The sequence below is a fragment of the Equus przewalskii genome, chromosome 2 (assembly GCF_037783145.1).
Source record: "Equus przewalskii isolate Varuska chromosome 2, EquPr2, whole genome shotgun sequence".
Lineage (NCBI taxonomy): Eukaryota > Metazoa > Chordata > Mammalia > Perissodactyla > Equidae > Equus > Equus przewalskii.
In genome coordinates this window covers 27,406,108-27,420,122 of record NC_091832.1, presented here as the reverse complement: position 1 = coordinate 27,420,122, position 14,015 = coordinate 27,406,108, and the positions used below count along the sequence as shown (strand labels likewise).

Here is a 14,015-nt window from a genome sequence, read left to right as displayed (position 1 = left end):
TAGGAGTAGAAAATGTTTGGGTAATCCAGATCTCCTCACTTCAACTTGTGTTACTACTCCAGATCCAAAGTAACTATCCTTGAGTGGTTTAATTTGCTTAATATTTCAAACTATGGTTTTCACGTGGAGAATAATTCATTTTTATGTTTCAATTCGTTTTATTCAATTCATTTATTTCAATTCAATTTATGCTATTCAATTCATTTAATGTTTAGGACGAATTATTTTCTTTTGTGCATTTATGTATATGCTGGACCTCATTTATTAACTGTCATGATTTGAAAGCTCCCACTTTCCATTATAAACGGTAAATTTGGGTTTTTTCCAACTGTAAAAGCCAGACATGTTCATTGTTAAAAAAAAAAAAAAAGTAGGAGGCCATCCCCCTGGCCGAGTGGTTGGGTTCCCACACTCTGCTTCAGTGGCCCGGGGTTTCACAGGTTCGGATCCTGGGCATGGACCTAGCAGCACTCATTGGACTGTGCCGAGGCAGCGTCCCACATGCCACAACGAGAAGGACCCACAACTAAAATGTACAACTATGTACTTGGGGGGCTTTGGAGAGAAGAAGGAAAAATTTAAAAATCTAAAAAAAAAAAATACAGGAAGCTAGAAAGAAGAAACACAAGTTTCCCATAATCCTACCATCAAAATATGTTTACATTTTGATTTAGTTCCTTCTATTTTTCTTAAAATATTTTAGCATAGTTTAGATAATGTGATATGCATAACTTACATATAAATTTTATTCTCTTTTTAACCTAGGATTATTAATTACTCTAGAAACTTAATTCTAATGATTGTACGAGTTTTATATAAATTTTTCAGGGTTTTTTTTCGTATACCTATTGTTGTACATGTAACACATTCCTGATTATTTACCATGCTAAATAACATATCAGAAGTAACATCTTTGAGGAGCTTACTTCTTTTCAAGCTGAGTTTTCCAGACTTTTGTGTAAATGTTATGCTTTTATTAGAGAAAATGGTCTTATATAACTTATGCAAAGTTGGAATTAAAATTTGAAAAAAATATATGCATGGCCCTGGCCACTATTCTAGTTATACATAATTCCTAGTTAGATAATAAAAGAATATATGCACAAATGAAATTTGATAATGGGAGACCAGTTCCTGTTTCATAGACTCCTTGAAGTTGGATTATGCTGAGAGTAGGTCTTCAGTGGGCCACCTTCCCTTCCTGAAAATACTCTTGGAGTTAAACAGGAAAGGCTTGACTGGCTGCCTCGCCACTATCATTTAATTACTTGAAGATTCCACCCTTCATATGTAGGACATTTGATGGAATCAGGTTTTTCTGATTTCCCTGTGATATCAAATCATCGGTTTGGGGGGAAAAGAGAAGATGATTTACTTTTTTCCCTTTTCATTAGGAATGATTAATCAGCTTCCTCTTTCTTCTTTTTCTGATATCTTCATCCATGAGAACACTCTCTTGATTCAGAATTTCTTTGTTTCAGCAGGCACCTGAGCAAAGAATATATGGGAAGAACTGTATCAACACTTTATTTTAATCAGTTATAGGTGTTGCTCTTGAATAATGGCTAAAAGTTGAGTTTCCAGAGCAATCTCAGTCTAGTCTCCACCAGAAGAGCCCAAGAGTAATGACTTTGGAGTCCGATGTGTCTCTTCCATGTATCTTATCAACAGCATGAAGCATCTGCCTCAGCTTGAAGCCCGATCTAAAGAAATAAGGGGCACAGCAGTCAGAGAAGAAAGATTCCAAATACAGGATATGACTTAACGAGTTAAAGAAAAATTAATAATCTGATGCAAAAATTATTCACAATAATGATCTAAATCATAAAAGTTAATTGCTACATCCAGTTTAAATACAAAGTAATAACTTCTAAGAGAAGTGAACAAAAGATTGATAAAGTATGTGTTGAAATTTGAAGTAATTATAACTGGGTGGAAAATTAGTTTATAATGAGGCTTTAATAAGAAACCTAACTTTGGAATTGGTACTGTTTATAAATTTTGATATTGAAGAGCATTTGAGATAAATACCAAACTGTTGAATTATATAGAGATTAATACCAATCACCTAGGTTGTTGTAAGAATTAAATCGTATAATGTGCCAGGTTCATAAATTACATTCTAAAAACCTGTTAGTGAATGAAACCGGATATTGTAAGATTTCAGCTCAATCTTTATTCTGAAGGCAGCATGGTGAAAAGGATCACAGATTTTGAAGTTGGCGAGACTTGGATTTGAATCCGTTATATCACTTATGCTTCAGGCCAGTAGATAGCACCCAAAGAATGAAACATACAAATAAAAGCAATGAAATCATATTTATAAAGTGCTGAAATTAAATAAACCAACTCACCTGCAAACAAAATACAATACCCAGTGAAAATATCCTTCAAAAATGATGAAATAAAATTATCCTAGTTGGAAGTGCAGGATTGCAGGAAGAAATGAAGAATACTTGAAAAAATAAATATTTCCTACAGAAATAGAAAAAAATATTGACAACAATAGTGTTTTCTTTCGTTTATTGTTGTATGTATGTAGAAGAAAATATGACAATAACTCAAAGAGTAGATAGAGTTAAAATGTTGTAAGATTCTTGCATTGTTCAGTGTTCAGAAAGTAGTAAAAGTACTAAAGTAGATTGTAGCAAGATGAGGATGCACGGAACAAATGAGACCAATAAAAAATAAATAGCAAAGTGGTAGACTTCAACCCAACTGTGTCAATAAAAACATTAAATATAAATGGACTAAACACTCTAGTTATAACAATTGTCAAAGTAGATAGAAAAACAAAATTAAGGCTGAAGTGTTACTAGAGTGATAAGAGGGAATTTTATAATAAAAGGATCAGTTTAACAGGAAGCTACAGTAACTAGATTTGTATAGACTTAATAACATAGCTTCAGAGTATATAAAGTAAAAATTAATAGAACTAAGAAGAGAAAGAGACACATCCACTTTCACGGGTACAGATGTTAACATACCTCTCTCAGTAACTGATAGAAGAAGCGGACAACAAATCAGAAAGGATGTTAATGATTTGTGCACCTTGATTAACCAACTCGTCCTAATTAGTATGTATAGAATACTACACTCAATAACTGCACAATACACTTTCTTTCCAAGTGCAAATGGAACATAATATGTTACAAATCTAAAAAACATAACTGCAAGCTTTTTTATTGTTTATTTTTAATTTAAGCTATATTTGAGGTTAGGAAACACAGACAAGATCCTCACAGTTCTTCTCTAGGAATACTTTGCTTGAGTAGGAAACACTGGAATGATGCCAAGATTTTCTAGCTTATCTTTCTTCAACAAAGAATTAGGTTACAGGCAGAGAATGTCTGCCTCTGTGTCTTTTAACATGCATAAAATTTCCAGATAATAATCTGGGATCGAGTTTAACAAACCTGACCATAACAATCACCTGGGAAGATTTTTGAAAATAGATTCCTACATCCCACCTCCTGGAGATTCTGTATTTTGAAAAGGCAACTGGGCTGATTCCAAGGATATGAACAGATTTGGGAGTCACTGAAATAATGTTCTATTTGTCATGGAAGGCGAGGAGGGGAGGTGGCAGGGGGAGGGAGAATATGAGAATATAAGAATATGAATGAGTAAATTTGGGATAATAACTGGGTCAGGGCTGGGTGTGGCTGAACCCCACTGCCTGAGGAAAGAGGCATATCCACTTCTAAAAGTTTTATAAACGTGAAAATTAAGCACATTTGCATAAAGCATCAAAGAAAAAAATTGCTGCTCTGTTTACTTTTTGTATTCAGTTACTTTCTTTACATAAGGAAAGAGGAGGGCTATTCTTAGCAATAAATGTGACAGCAGACGCATTCATTTTTATCATAAGCTCTTGGTATTTTCCACATGTGCGGTAACTTTTTTTTTTAATAAATGATTCACATGTTATCTTTTAAAAAAAATTTTTTTTCACCTTTTGACCCCCTTCACCCATTTCTCCCACTCCCCACCCCCTTCCTCTGGCAATTACCAGTCTTCTCTGTATTTATGAGCTTGGTTATTATTTTTTTGTTTTTTTAAGATTCCACATATAAGGAAGATTGTTTGGTATTTGTCTTTCTCTGTCTGAATTATTTCAGTTAGCATAATGCCCCCGAGTCCATCCATGTTGTCACAAATGGCAAGATTTCATTTTTTTTTATGGCTGAATAATATTCCATTGTGTATATATGTATACCACAATTTCTGTATCCATTCATTTACGGAGGGACACTTGGATTGTTTCTGTATCTTGGCTATTGTAAACAATGCCTCAGTGAACATGGGTGTGCATATATCTTTTCAAGTTAGTGTTTTTGTTTTCTTCAGATAAATGCCCAGAAATGGAATTGCTGGATCTTATGGTAGATCTATTTTTAATTTTTTGAGGAACCTCCATGTTTTCCATAGTGGCTGCACCAATTTACATTCCCACCAGCCATGCACAAGGGTTCCCTTTTCTCCACATCCTTGCCGACACTTGTTATTTCATGTATTTTTGATAATAGCCATTCTAACAGATGTGAGATTCTATCTCATTGTGGTTTTGATTTGCATTTCCCTGATGGTTAATGATGTTGAGCATCTTTTCATATACCTGTTGGGCATCTATATGTCTTCTTTGGAAAAATGTCTATTCAGATCTTCTGCCCATTTTTAATCAGATTGTTTTTTTGCTATTGAGTTGTTTGAGTTCTTTATATATTTTGGATATTAACCCCTTATCAGATACGTGATTTGCAGATATTTTCTCCTATTCAGTAGATTGCCTGTTTATTTTGCTGATGGTTTCCTTTGCTGTGCAGAAGCTTTTTAGTTTGATGTAGTCCACCTTGTTTACATTTGCTTTTGTTCCTTTTACTTTCGGTGTCAGATTCAAAAAATCATTGCCAAGACCTATGTCAGTGAGCTTATCGCTTATGTTTTCTTCTAAGAGTTTTATGGTTTTAGGTCTTACCTTCAAGTCTTTAATCTATTTTGAGTTAAGTTTTGTGTATGGTGTAAGATAGTGGTCTGGTTTCATTCTTTTGCATGTCCAGTTTTCCCAGCACCATTCATTGAAGAGACTGTCCTTTCCCCACTGTATATTCTTGGCTTCTTTGTCATAAATTAATTGACCATATATGAATGGGTTTATTTCTGGGCTTTCTATTCTGTTCCATTGATCTATGTGTCTGTTTTTATGCCAATATCATACTGTTTTAATTACCATAGCTTTGTAGTATAGTTTGAAGTCAGGGAGCATGATGCCTCCAGCTTTGTTCTTTCTCAAGATTGCTTTGGCTATTCGGGGTCTTTTGTGGTTCCATACAAGCTTTAGAATTGTTTGTTCTATTTCTGTGAAAAATGCCATTGAAATTTTGATAGGGATTGCATTGAATCTGTAGATTGCTTTGGGTAGTATGAACATTTTAACAATATTGATTCTTCCAATCCATGAGCACAGAATATGTTTCCATTTATTTGTATCTTCTTAATTTCTTTCCTTAATGTCTTATAGTTTTCAATATACAAATCTTTCACCTCATTGGTTAAATTTATTCCTAGGTATTTTATTCTTTTTGATGTAATTGTAAATGGGATTATTTTCTTAATTTGTCTTTCTGACAGTTGATTATTATGTATAGAAGCACAGCAGATTTTTGTGTATTGATTTTGTATCCTGCAACATTGCTGAATTTGTTTACTAGTTCTAACAGTTTTTTGATGGAGTCTTTACGGTTTTCTGTATATAATATCATGTCATCTGCAAATAGTGACAGTTTTACTTCTTCCTTTCTAATTTGGATGTCTCTTATTTCTTTTTCTTGCCTAATTGTTCTGGGTAGGACTTCCAATACTGTGTTGAATACAAGTGGCAAGAGTGGGCATTCTTGTCTTGTTCTTGATCTTAGAGGAAAAGCTTTCACCTTTTCACCATTGAGTATGATGTTAGCTTTGGGCTTGTCATATATGACCTTTATTGTGTTGAGGTACATTCCCTCTATATGCACTTTGTCGAGAGTTTTTACCATAAATGGATGTTGAATTTTGTCAAATGCTTTATCTGCATCTACTCAGATGATCATATGATTTTTATCCTTCATTTTGTTAATGTGATCTATCACAACTTTTTAGTATAAACTGAACTTGTTTTGAGTTCATATGCTGGCAGGCGTAAATGTTTGAAAAGATATCAAGATTTTGTTATTTTAAATGTATAAGAAAAAGGGGGCACATATAAATGTGTTTTTCAATATAATGAAGAATTAAAAGAGATGAACTAAGTCCTACTTTAGAAAGTGATTAGATATCCAAGAAGATAGTGGAAGCAGCCTTGATTGGCTATTCATTTAAGAACTTTACAGACAGGAACTTTTCTGAGAATATGTTAACATCTGATATTCCTGAAGCTTTTTGGCTATTTTTCTTTAAAAGCTTCACATAGCACTAACACCTCTTCTTTCATATTGTTAGTCTGGTTTTGTTTTTCATTGGGTTTTCTTTCTTTCTTTTTTTCTTTGGATATTATCTTCCCTATTCCTTTTAACCAAACAGGCATTTTCCTGTGTTTCTTTTGGAACTGAATGAGGTTCACTCAGTGGGTGGGTTAGCAGAAGATTTAAAGTTTCAGTCCCTCCCCGCCTCTGCAAGTAAGGCTGCTATTGGAGAATGAACAGCTTATGTTACTTAGCTCCATTTCTGAAAGCATTATCACTAACACATGTTAAATATTAGGATATTATAAATGCTCTGAAATGTCTTCAGGTCTCATTGACAGTCTATAATTGGGAGAATACTGTCTTACAGCACTAACTCTTAAAAGCAATACCATGTATTCACTTTAGTGCCATCTTGGAGATCTATCCCAGGGTACCACTGAGGGGAAATTGTTATGACAGGAGTTCTTCTAATGTTTCTGGCAACTGAACTTTTACAAATACGATCCAGTGTTAGCAGATTCTGGTGCATTTCATGTAAAGAATCAAAGCACTTGAGACCCAGGATGCCCACAAGTAAATCATGCAACCAGAAAGAAAAGAGTCACTGTCCTCTGTCATCTCGATGTGTTGCACTTGGGTAACCAGGAACCTGTTTTGCCCAAGTCATCAGGGCCCAGCAAAATAATGCATCAGCATTCATTGCTGCAGTCACTCTGATAATTTCGATTGTATAAATCTGACCTTTATCAACGGACTTCCTAGACTCACGTCTGTAAACTGGAAAAAGATTGAATTTGGCAAGTGTTTCCCAAAAAAAGAAAAAAAAAAGAAAACGCTTGTTGATTGTATATTTTCTCTTATGGAAAAATATCCACCATAGCAAAAGGAGACTTTTTGAATGAATATGTTATACCCTTTTATCCACGCCCCCAAAAGACATTATTTGCTTCAGATGCGAATCGTTTACAATTAACATGTTAGGGCCGGCCCGGTGGCGCAGTGGTTAAGTGCGCATGTTCCGCTTTGGTGGCCTGGGGTCTGCTGATTCGGATCCCGGGTGCGGACATGGCACCACTTGTCAAGCCATGCTGTGGCAGGCGTCCCACATATAATGTAGAGGAAGATGGGCACGGATGTTAGCTCAGGGCCAGTCTTCCTCAGCAAAAAGAGGAGGATTGGTAGATGTTAGCTCAGGGCTGATCTTCCCCCCCAAAACAAAAAAAAAGAATTGTTACAATTAACATGTTAACTTATTACATGTGATTATACAGTATGTGGTCCTTGATGTATTTCTATAAAGTAAGGGTTCCACTTTAATTCCAGGACTGTTACTCCACATGACTCTTTTTTTCTTCTCCTCTAGACTTCTCCAGAGAACCCTGGGACAGTAGGTGGAGTGCAAAGCTGTATTGTGTTGCCTTCCTGCTTTTTTTGTTGCCTTCCTGCTTTTTTTTTATTGTTATTATTCTTGGCCCAGTCTTGGCTGCTCCTTTCTTTACCACTAAAGCTAACTAAACCCTGCATGTTGGGTCATTGTGAAGGACTCATGGCCTTTCATTCCAATCCTGCACATTTATCATGATGTCACTTATGTTTCTTGTCAGATCCTTAAAATCAGTATTGTCCTTAAAGCAATATTATGATAGGCACTGGAATCTCACCTCTACTTTCCAAAAAAATTTCCCTCCATTTTAAAGCACTCCCTTTCCAAAAGTCCATTACCCCCACCCCAAGCTCCTTCCAGTGCTCCAAAACTACCTAGGGTCTTTTTTGTGAAGGGAGAAAATAATTGATAAACAGATACAAGTAAGGTATTAACACTTAAAGTGTTACCCCTCCCTGAAATTATTTATGTCCTGAACGAGGAGGGCAAGGAGAAGGCAATGTTTAACAAAGAATAGTGATTCACTCACTCACGGTGGAATTCCCTGCTTCAGTGCCACGGGAGATGGTAGTGTTAGCTGTGAAAGACCTGCCCCCATGCCAAGAGGATGGAAATGGCAACAGCAGGAACCTACATTGAGGCAAGATCTCATGCACATTGGGAAAACATCCACATTTGTGTGTGTGTGTACCTTTAAGAGATTTTGAGCTGGGTATTATCATCTTGTTGAATTTTTGTCCTAAAATCATATTGGCTTGGTTTGGTTCCTTTTCCTCCTTGTAGTTTATCAGTTATAGATTTCGATGTTTGGTGTGTCCATGTGATGTCAAGGAGTCTGACTGTCTGCATGATCGTTTATCATTGCTCTGATCCTTTCCAACTACCACAGGAAGAGAGGGGAAGGGACCTTTTCGAGATTATGCTGAAATAGTAAATTGGCTGTTCTCTTCCCTCTCTCTCTCTCACCAAGCAACAGAAGAAGCAGGCCAGCCCACTGCAGACCCAGGCATGGTCATGGACAGTGTGGAAGCAGGAGACACGACACCTCCCACCAAAAGGAAGAGCAAGTTCTCAGGCTTTGGCAAGATCTTTAAGCCCTGGAAATGGCGGAAAAAAAAAAGTAGTGATAAATTCAAAGAGACATCAGAAGGTGGGATATTAAGATTTAAATATATGTTCTGAGTTAAAGAGTTCCCTATTTTTGAAGTACCTGTTTCATTCTCTTCCCAAGTTTCTATAACCCCCTATTTGAAGAGGGAATTGAATCTTTTAGAATTACAAAACCAAGTGGTCACTCACTAAGCCTTATATTGTGTAGCCTCATTTCTAGGTTGGTATTTTGATGGGATTAAAGTTTAGTTATTGAGAGGTGAATGGAGTTCCTGAACTGTAGTAAATCTAAGATGCTTCTTTTTTTCTACTCTGGCCACTTACTTCCAGAAGTTCATCCATAAATACCTTATTATTGAAATTTCAGTTAAAAAAGAAACAGCTGGGGGCCAGCCCCTTGGCGAAGTGGTTAAGTTTGGTGTGCTACACTTCGGGGGCCCAGGTTCACGGGTTCAGGTTCCAGGTGCAGACCTACACCACTCGTCAGCCATGCTGTGGCAGCGACCCACATGTAAAGTGAAGGAAGATTGGCACAGATGTGAACTCAGGGCTAATCTTCCTCAGCAAAATAAAAAAAGGAAAGAGAAAAAGCTAAATTTATAAGGTTAGGTCCTTTTGGAAAATATACTTTCCCAATAGCACAGGATATAAAAGAAATTGTTTTAATTTGAAGTTAATTTTCCTGTTCTTTCTTTCCTCAGAATAGAAAATTGAACCACTTTATTTTTTTACCTGTGGAATTAGAATGCTTAAAGTTGACCTTTAACTGCCACATTTCTAAGTGCTGTTTTCCAATTTAATGTTAGTTTTAGAGCGAAAAATATCCATGCGAAAACCGAGAGAAGAGCTGGTTAAAAGAGGGCTTCTGTTGGAAGACCCTGAGCAGGGTGAGTTCGCAAATAAGTAGCATATGCCTGTCTCTGTACACTTGATCTTTGGTTCTGACTAGGTATTTGAATTTTCTTTCTTGCTTTTCTTATTGCTGTTGTTTGGTGGCGAGGCTTTAAAAAAACTGTTCATGCATCTAGGATATATTTTAAAAAGACAAAGACAGCTCAATAGAAAAGTCTGCAAAAGTGTTGAACAGACAGTTCACTAAAGAGTACAAATACCCAACAAATTTAAAAAGTGGGGTTTTTTACTTAATTAGTAATTAAGGAATACAAATTAAAACCAAGATAAGATAACCCTACATGCAAGCTAGAAAGACTAAAATTAATCAAACAACCAAGAACAAGAGTTAGTGAGGGTGTGAAATAAGTGGAATTCACATAAAACTGTTAGTGAAAATGTTAAAGTGGAGTCATCTTCTTGAAAAAAGTTTATCATAATCTATGAAAGCTGGAGATATGGAAACTTAGCTGTAAGTATGTCCGATCCTTGGTATATACCTGACAAAAATGTGTATCAAGAGACACGTACAAGTACACTCCTAGCAGCAGTATTTACTAACAATAGAGCAAAACTGGAAATAGCCCAGATGTTCATCAGTAGTAAAATATATAAATCCCTAGTGATACATTTCTAAAATGAAATATTATACAGCAATGAAAACAAACTACACCTACCTGCTATGATATGAATCTCATAAGTAATATTAAGCAATTTAAGTCAGTCATGAAAGAATTATATTGTATCATTTCTATAAACGTAAAGGAAAAACAGGCAGTAATAAACTACAGTGTTTGGAGCTGCATGCTTAAGTGGTTAAACTGTAATTAAACAAAGAAAGAACTATTACAAGAGCTAGGAAAATAATTGCTTTGTTGGGGAAGGAGAGGTATGTTACTAAGGAGAGAGGGAAGCCTCAGGGGTCTGGAAACCTTTTATTTCTTAATGTCCATCGTGATCACACAAGTGTTCTTGTAATAGTTCAGTGAAATTTACATTTATGTTTTGAACATTTTTCTCTACTTGTGTTGCACTTGACAATGAAAAAACTAAGTAATAATAAGATGTTTTTACGGAATTCAATGCCATACCATCTATATTTGATTTATTTAAGGAAGGCAAATATTTTTGTGGGACTGAAAATATCTAATGAAGAAAAAATATTAAAACATAAGTGAAAATCACTGTTTCGTTAAGGAATCTCAAACTTAGGGGTATAAATATGAAGCGATTTTATTTCTTCTAATAATTTCCTGTATTAAAGTCCATTTTCTTGCTGAGGGGGAAAAGCTATTTACCCTTCCTTCCAAGTGTCTGCTGTATCTGGCTGTGGTCTTTAACTCTGAAATTGAGTGGTTGGTGAAGGATCCATGGGGCAGACATTATCAGCCCCTCTGTACGTCCTCAGCTTTGTGCTGGCTGCAGTGCTGTGTATCATTTCCTCCTTTTTGACCAAATTTGTCTCCATGCCCATGTTCCTGCCTTAATCTTCTATCTGTCTGTCCTAAAGATCATGTTTTGGTATTTCAACATTCATTGTCAGTTTAGTAATGTCAGGACTTTCTCCACTGTGTGACTTTTATGAAGCAGCTTATCAGAAGAGTAAGACTATAGTATATTGGTTATATTTTGTTTCTCTCCATTAGTGTTACTTTTGTGTGAGACAAAATCTGAAAGCCAAGGTTTGAAAATGCATCATATCCTTTGGACAATGGGAGAAAGGAATCAAACTAATGGAGTGTTATACTTTTTAGATTTTGAATCATGTGAATGTATTGTCTATTTGCAAAATTTAATTATGTATATTGAAGCTTTATTATCTTACCTGTATAAAAACTAAGCACAGAAAACAAACTTGAAGGAAAAATACTAAAACATTATTACCATTGGTTACCTCTGGATGTTGGGATAGGAATATGGGGGAAGGTTTCTTTCTATTTTTCTGAATTTTCTATATAATTAGTTATGAGCACATATAACTTTTGTTTTTTTGTAAGTCTGTTTTGTACTGTAGGACACAAAACCTTCTAGGGGGCCAGCCCCATGGCCAAGTGGTTAAGTTCAAGCTCTTCGCTTTGGCAGGCCAGGGTGTTGCTGGTTCGCATCCTCGGCATGGACATGGCACTGTTCATCAGGCCATGCTGAGGCCGCTTCCCACATAGCACAACCAGAAAGACCTACAGCTAGAATATACAACTGTGTACTGGGGCACTTTGGGGAGAAGAAGAAGCAAAAGAAGAAGAAGAAGATTGGGAATAGATGTTAGCTCAGGTTCCAATCTTTAAAAAAAAAAAAAAAATCTTCTAGGTATTTAGGTGGTTAACTACAATTATAACGCCTCTGCTGCGGCACCTCTGGCCCTTGCATTTTTGGTATAGCCATTCCTCACCCCACGCCGTCTCCTGCCTCTCACCTTTCTTGCTCACACACCACAAACCCCATACATTACTACTTTCTTGTTTTTCACCTTTGTTCAGTCTCTTTTGCTTTGTGCTTCCTGTTGGCTCTTGATCCAAGTTGTTTTTAGCCTGCGAGCTCAAAGGCATGATTAATAAAGGACCTATAGCCATTTGACAAGATGCCACTCTGCCAACCAGAGAATTGACCTAAGCTTTATTCTGTAAGAAGAAACTCAGAGATGGGCCTTAGGGCCTGGTTTGTATATCTCCAGTTTAGGCCAAAAGCAGTGTTTGAGATTTGAAGTCCTTTTCATACCGCTTTTGGCTTGATTATGGTTCTAACTTGACTGTATTATAAAATATCTAATAGATTTTCTGAGTTTTGGGGGGCCATTCATAGATTTTAAAGCCAGATACTACTTCTCCTCCACTCCTAGCATTGCAGAAACCCTTTGCATTAAATATAAGAAATGGTACTTCAAAGTAGACAATCCTGATTAAGTGACTTGAGAGAAAACTGATCATTTTTGTGTATATTTTACTAGTATGTGCTGAGTAAAAACCAGTTAATAATGTGTCTTAACCTTTCACTATATAGTTTTCAAAAGCAGCAGTCTTTGTTGGCTTTGAAATGATTCATTGCTTTATGTTCTACAAAGTCCTGTTTTTGTTAAAGCTGGACGTGTTAACATAAGCAGTAATTTACTATGATTGCGTAGTTGTTGTCTTCCTGCCCCCTCCCCTGTTTTAAAATAAAAAAGTTGTTGTCAGAATCCTTTCACTTTAGAAGTACTCTTTCCCTTAGTGCTCCTTTGCGTTAGATTCTTTGCTGCTTTTAGCTCCAGCTCTTACTGAGACTGCAGGAAGAATGATACTGTCTGATCTCCTAGTAGGAAGTGGTGGGGTGAGGGACGCTGGTCTGTGAGAACTGGAGGGCCTAACTCAAGACACTAGAATGACCCCACCCACTGTGTCTCACTATGGAAAGCAAAGAAGGACACCATCTAGAGAACAACTGGTTCCGGTCCCCATGACACTAGGAGGTGAGACAGAGCTTTTAGTCTCTAACCTCAGTGTTTCAGTCCTCTCCTCCAAAGAGCAGTAAAGGGGAATGTTTGTCCAGTTGCTCCAAGAAGGAATCTTACCTACAATCTTCATAGTGATGAGTGGTCTTCCCAAAGCCTCCAGCCTGGTGATCGTTCCTGCAGCTTAGTTTGTGGGCATTTGTCGTGTATATCATGTTTATCTCTGATCTGTCTATGAGTTCTACCCCTTGCTCTTCAGGCACACACTGCAATTCCTCACCTCTATTCTAACAATAGCTCGTTATTAGTTTTCCTGTTCCAATCACTGCCCATCAACAATCCATCCTCCTCACAGCTCTCAGAGTTAACCTTCTAAAAGACAGATCAGATCAGCTCTCTCTTCTACTTTAATTCATTGGCTCCTGTTACCTACAGGATTCAGTCCAGGCTCTTTCACGTGGTGTTTGGTATCCTTCATAGCCTCGCTCTTGCTTGCCTTTCCAGTCCTATCCATAACTATTTCTTATGTGCATTTATTCTCCTGCCAGACCAAACTAGTTGGTAGTTCCCAAACATGTAGAATAATCGCACGCCTTCACACATGCTATTCTGCCTTCCCAGATAGACTGTCTTTCCTCATCTTGTCATCGGTGTGGTAGGCTCTCACTCATTCTTTAAGACCCAGTTTAGGTACCACTTTCTGTACGGCTTTCCTAACTTCATTCCCACCCCAAGAGAATTGTTTCTTTTTTATTCCTGCCGC

The 14,015-nt window shown here is 36.6% G+C and overlaps 1 protein-coding gene and 1 long non-coding RNA gene across 16 annotated transcripts in view; one reads left to right on the top strand and one right to left on the bottom strand.

Moving 5' to 3' along the window:
* PHACTR4 (phosphatase and actin regulator 4) overlaps positions 1-14,015 on the top strand; it is a 103,719-nt gene that overhangs the window by 67,746 nt on the left and 21,958 nt on the right. For 3 of the 15 annotated variants that reach the window (XM_070610495.1, XM_070610496.1, XM_070610490.1), the window contains 3 exons: positions 7,807-7,834; positions 8,804-8,977; positions 9,744-9,824. In XM_070610495.1, the coding sequence (XP_070466596.1) occupies positions 8,836-8,977; positions 9,744-9,824 (223 nt within the window). In that variant the 5' untranslated portion in view covers positions 7,807-7,834; positions 8,804-8,835. Of the gene's footprint in view, positions 1-7,766; positions 7,835-8,797; positions 8,978-9,743; positions 9,825-14,015 lie in introns of all 15 variants that reach the window. The other 12 variants (XM_070610494.1, XM_070610493.1, XM_070610487.1 and 9 more) reach the window with 6 other exon arrangements.
* On the bottom strand, positions 1,512-2,466 carry LOC139081954 (uncharacterized). Its single transcript, XR_011537494.1, has 2 exons — positions 2,355-2,466; positions 1,512-1,703 (listed from the first exon to the last, which is right to left on the bottom strand). It is a non-coding gene; the product is annotated as an uncharacterized lncRNA (long non-coding RNA).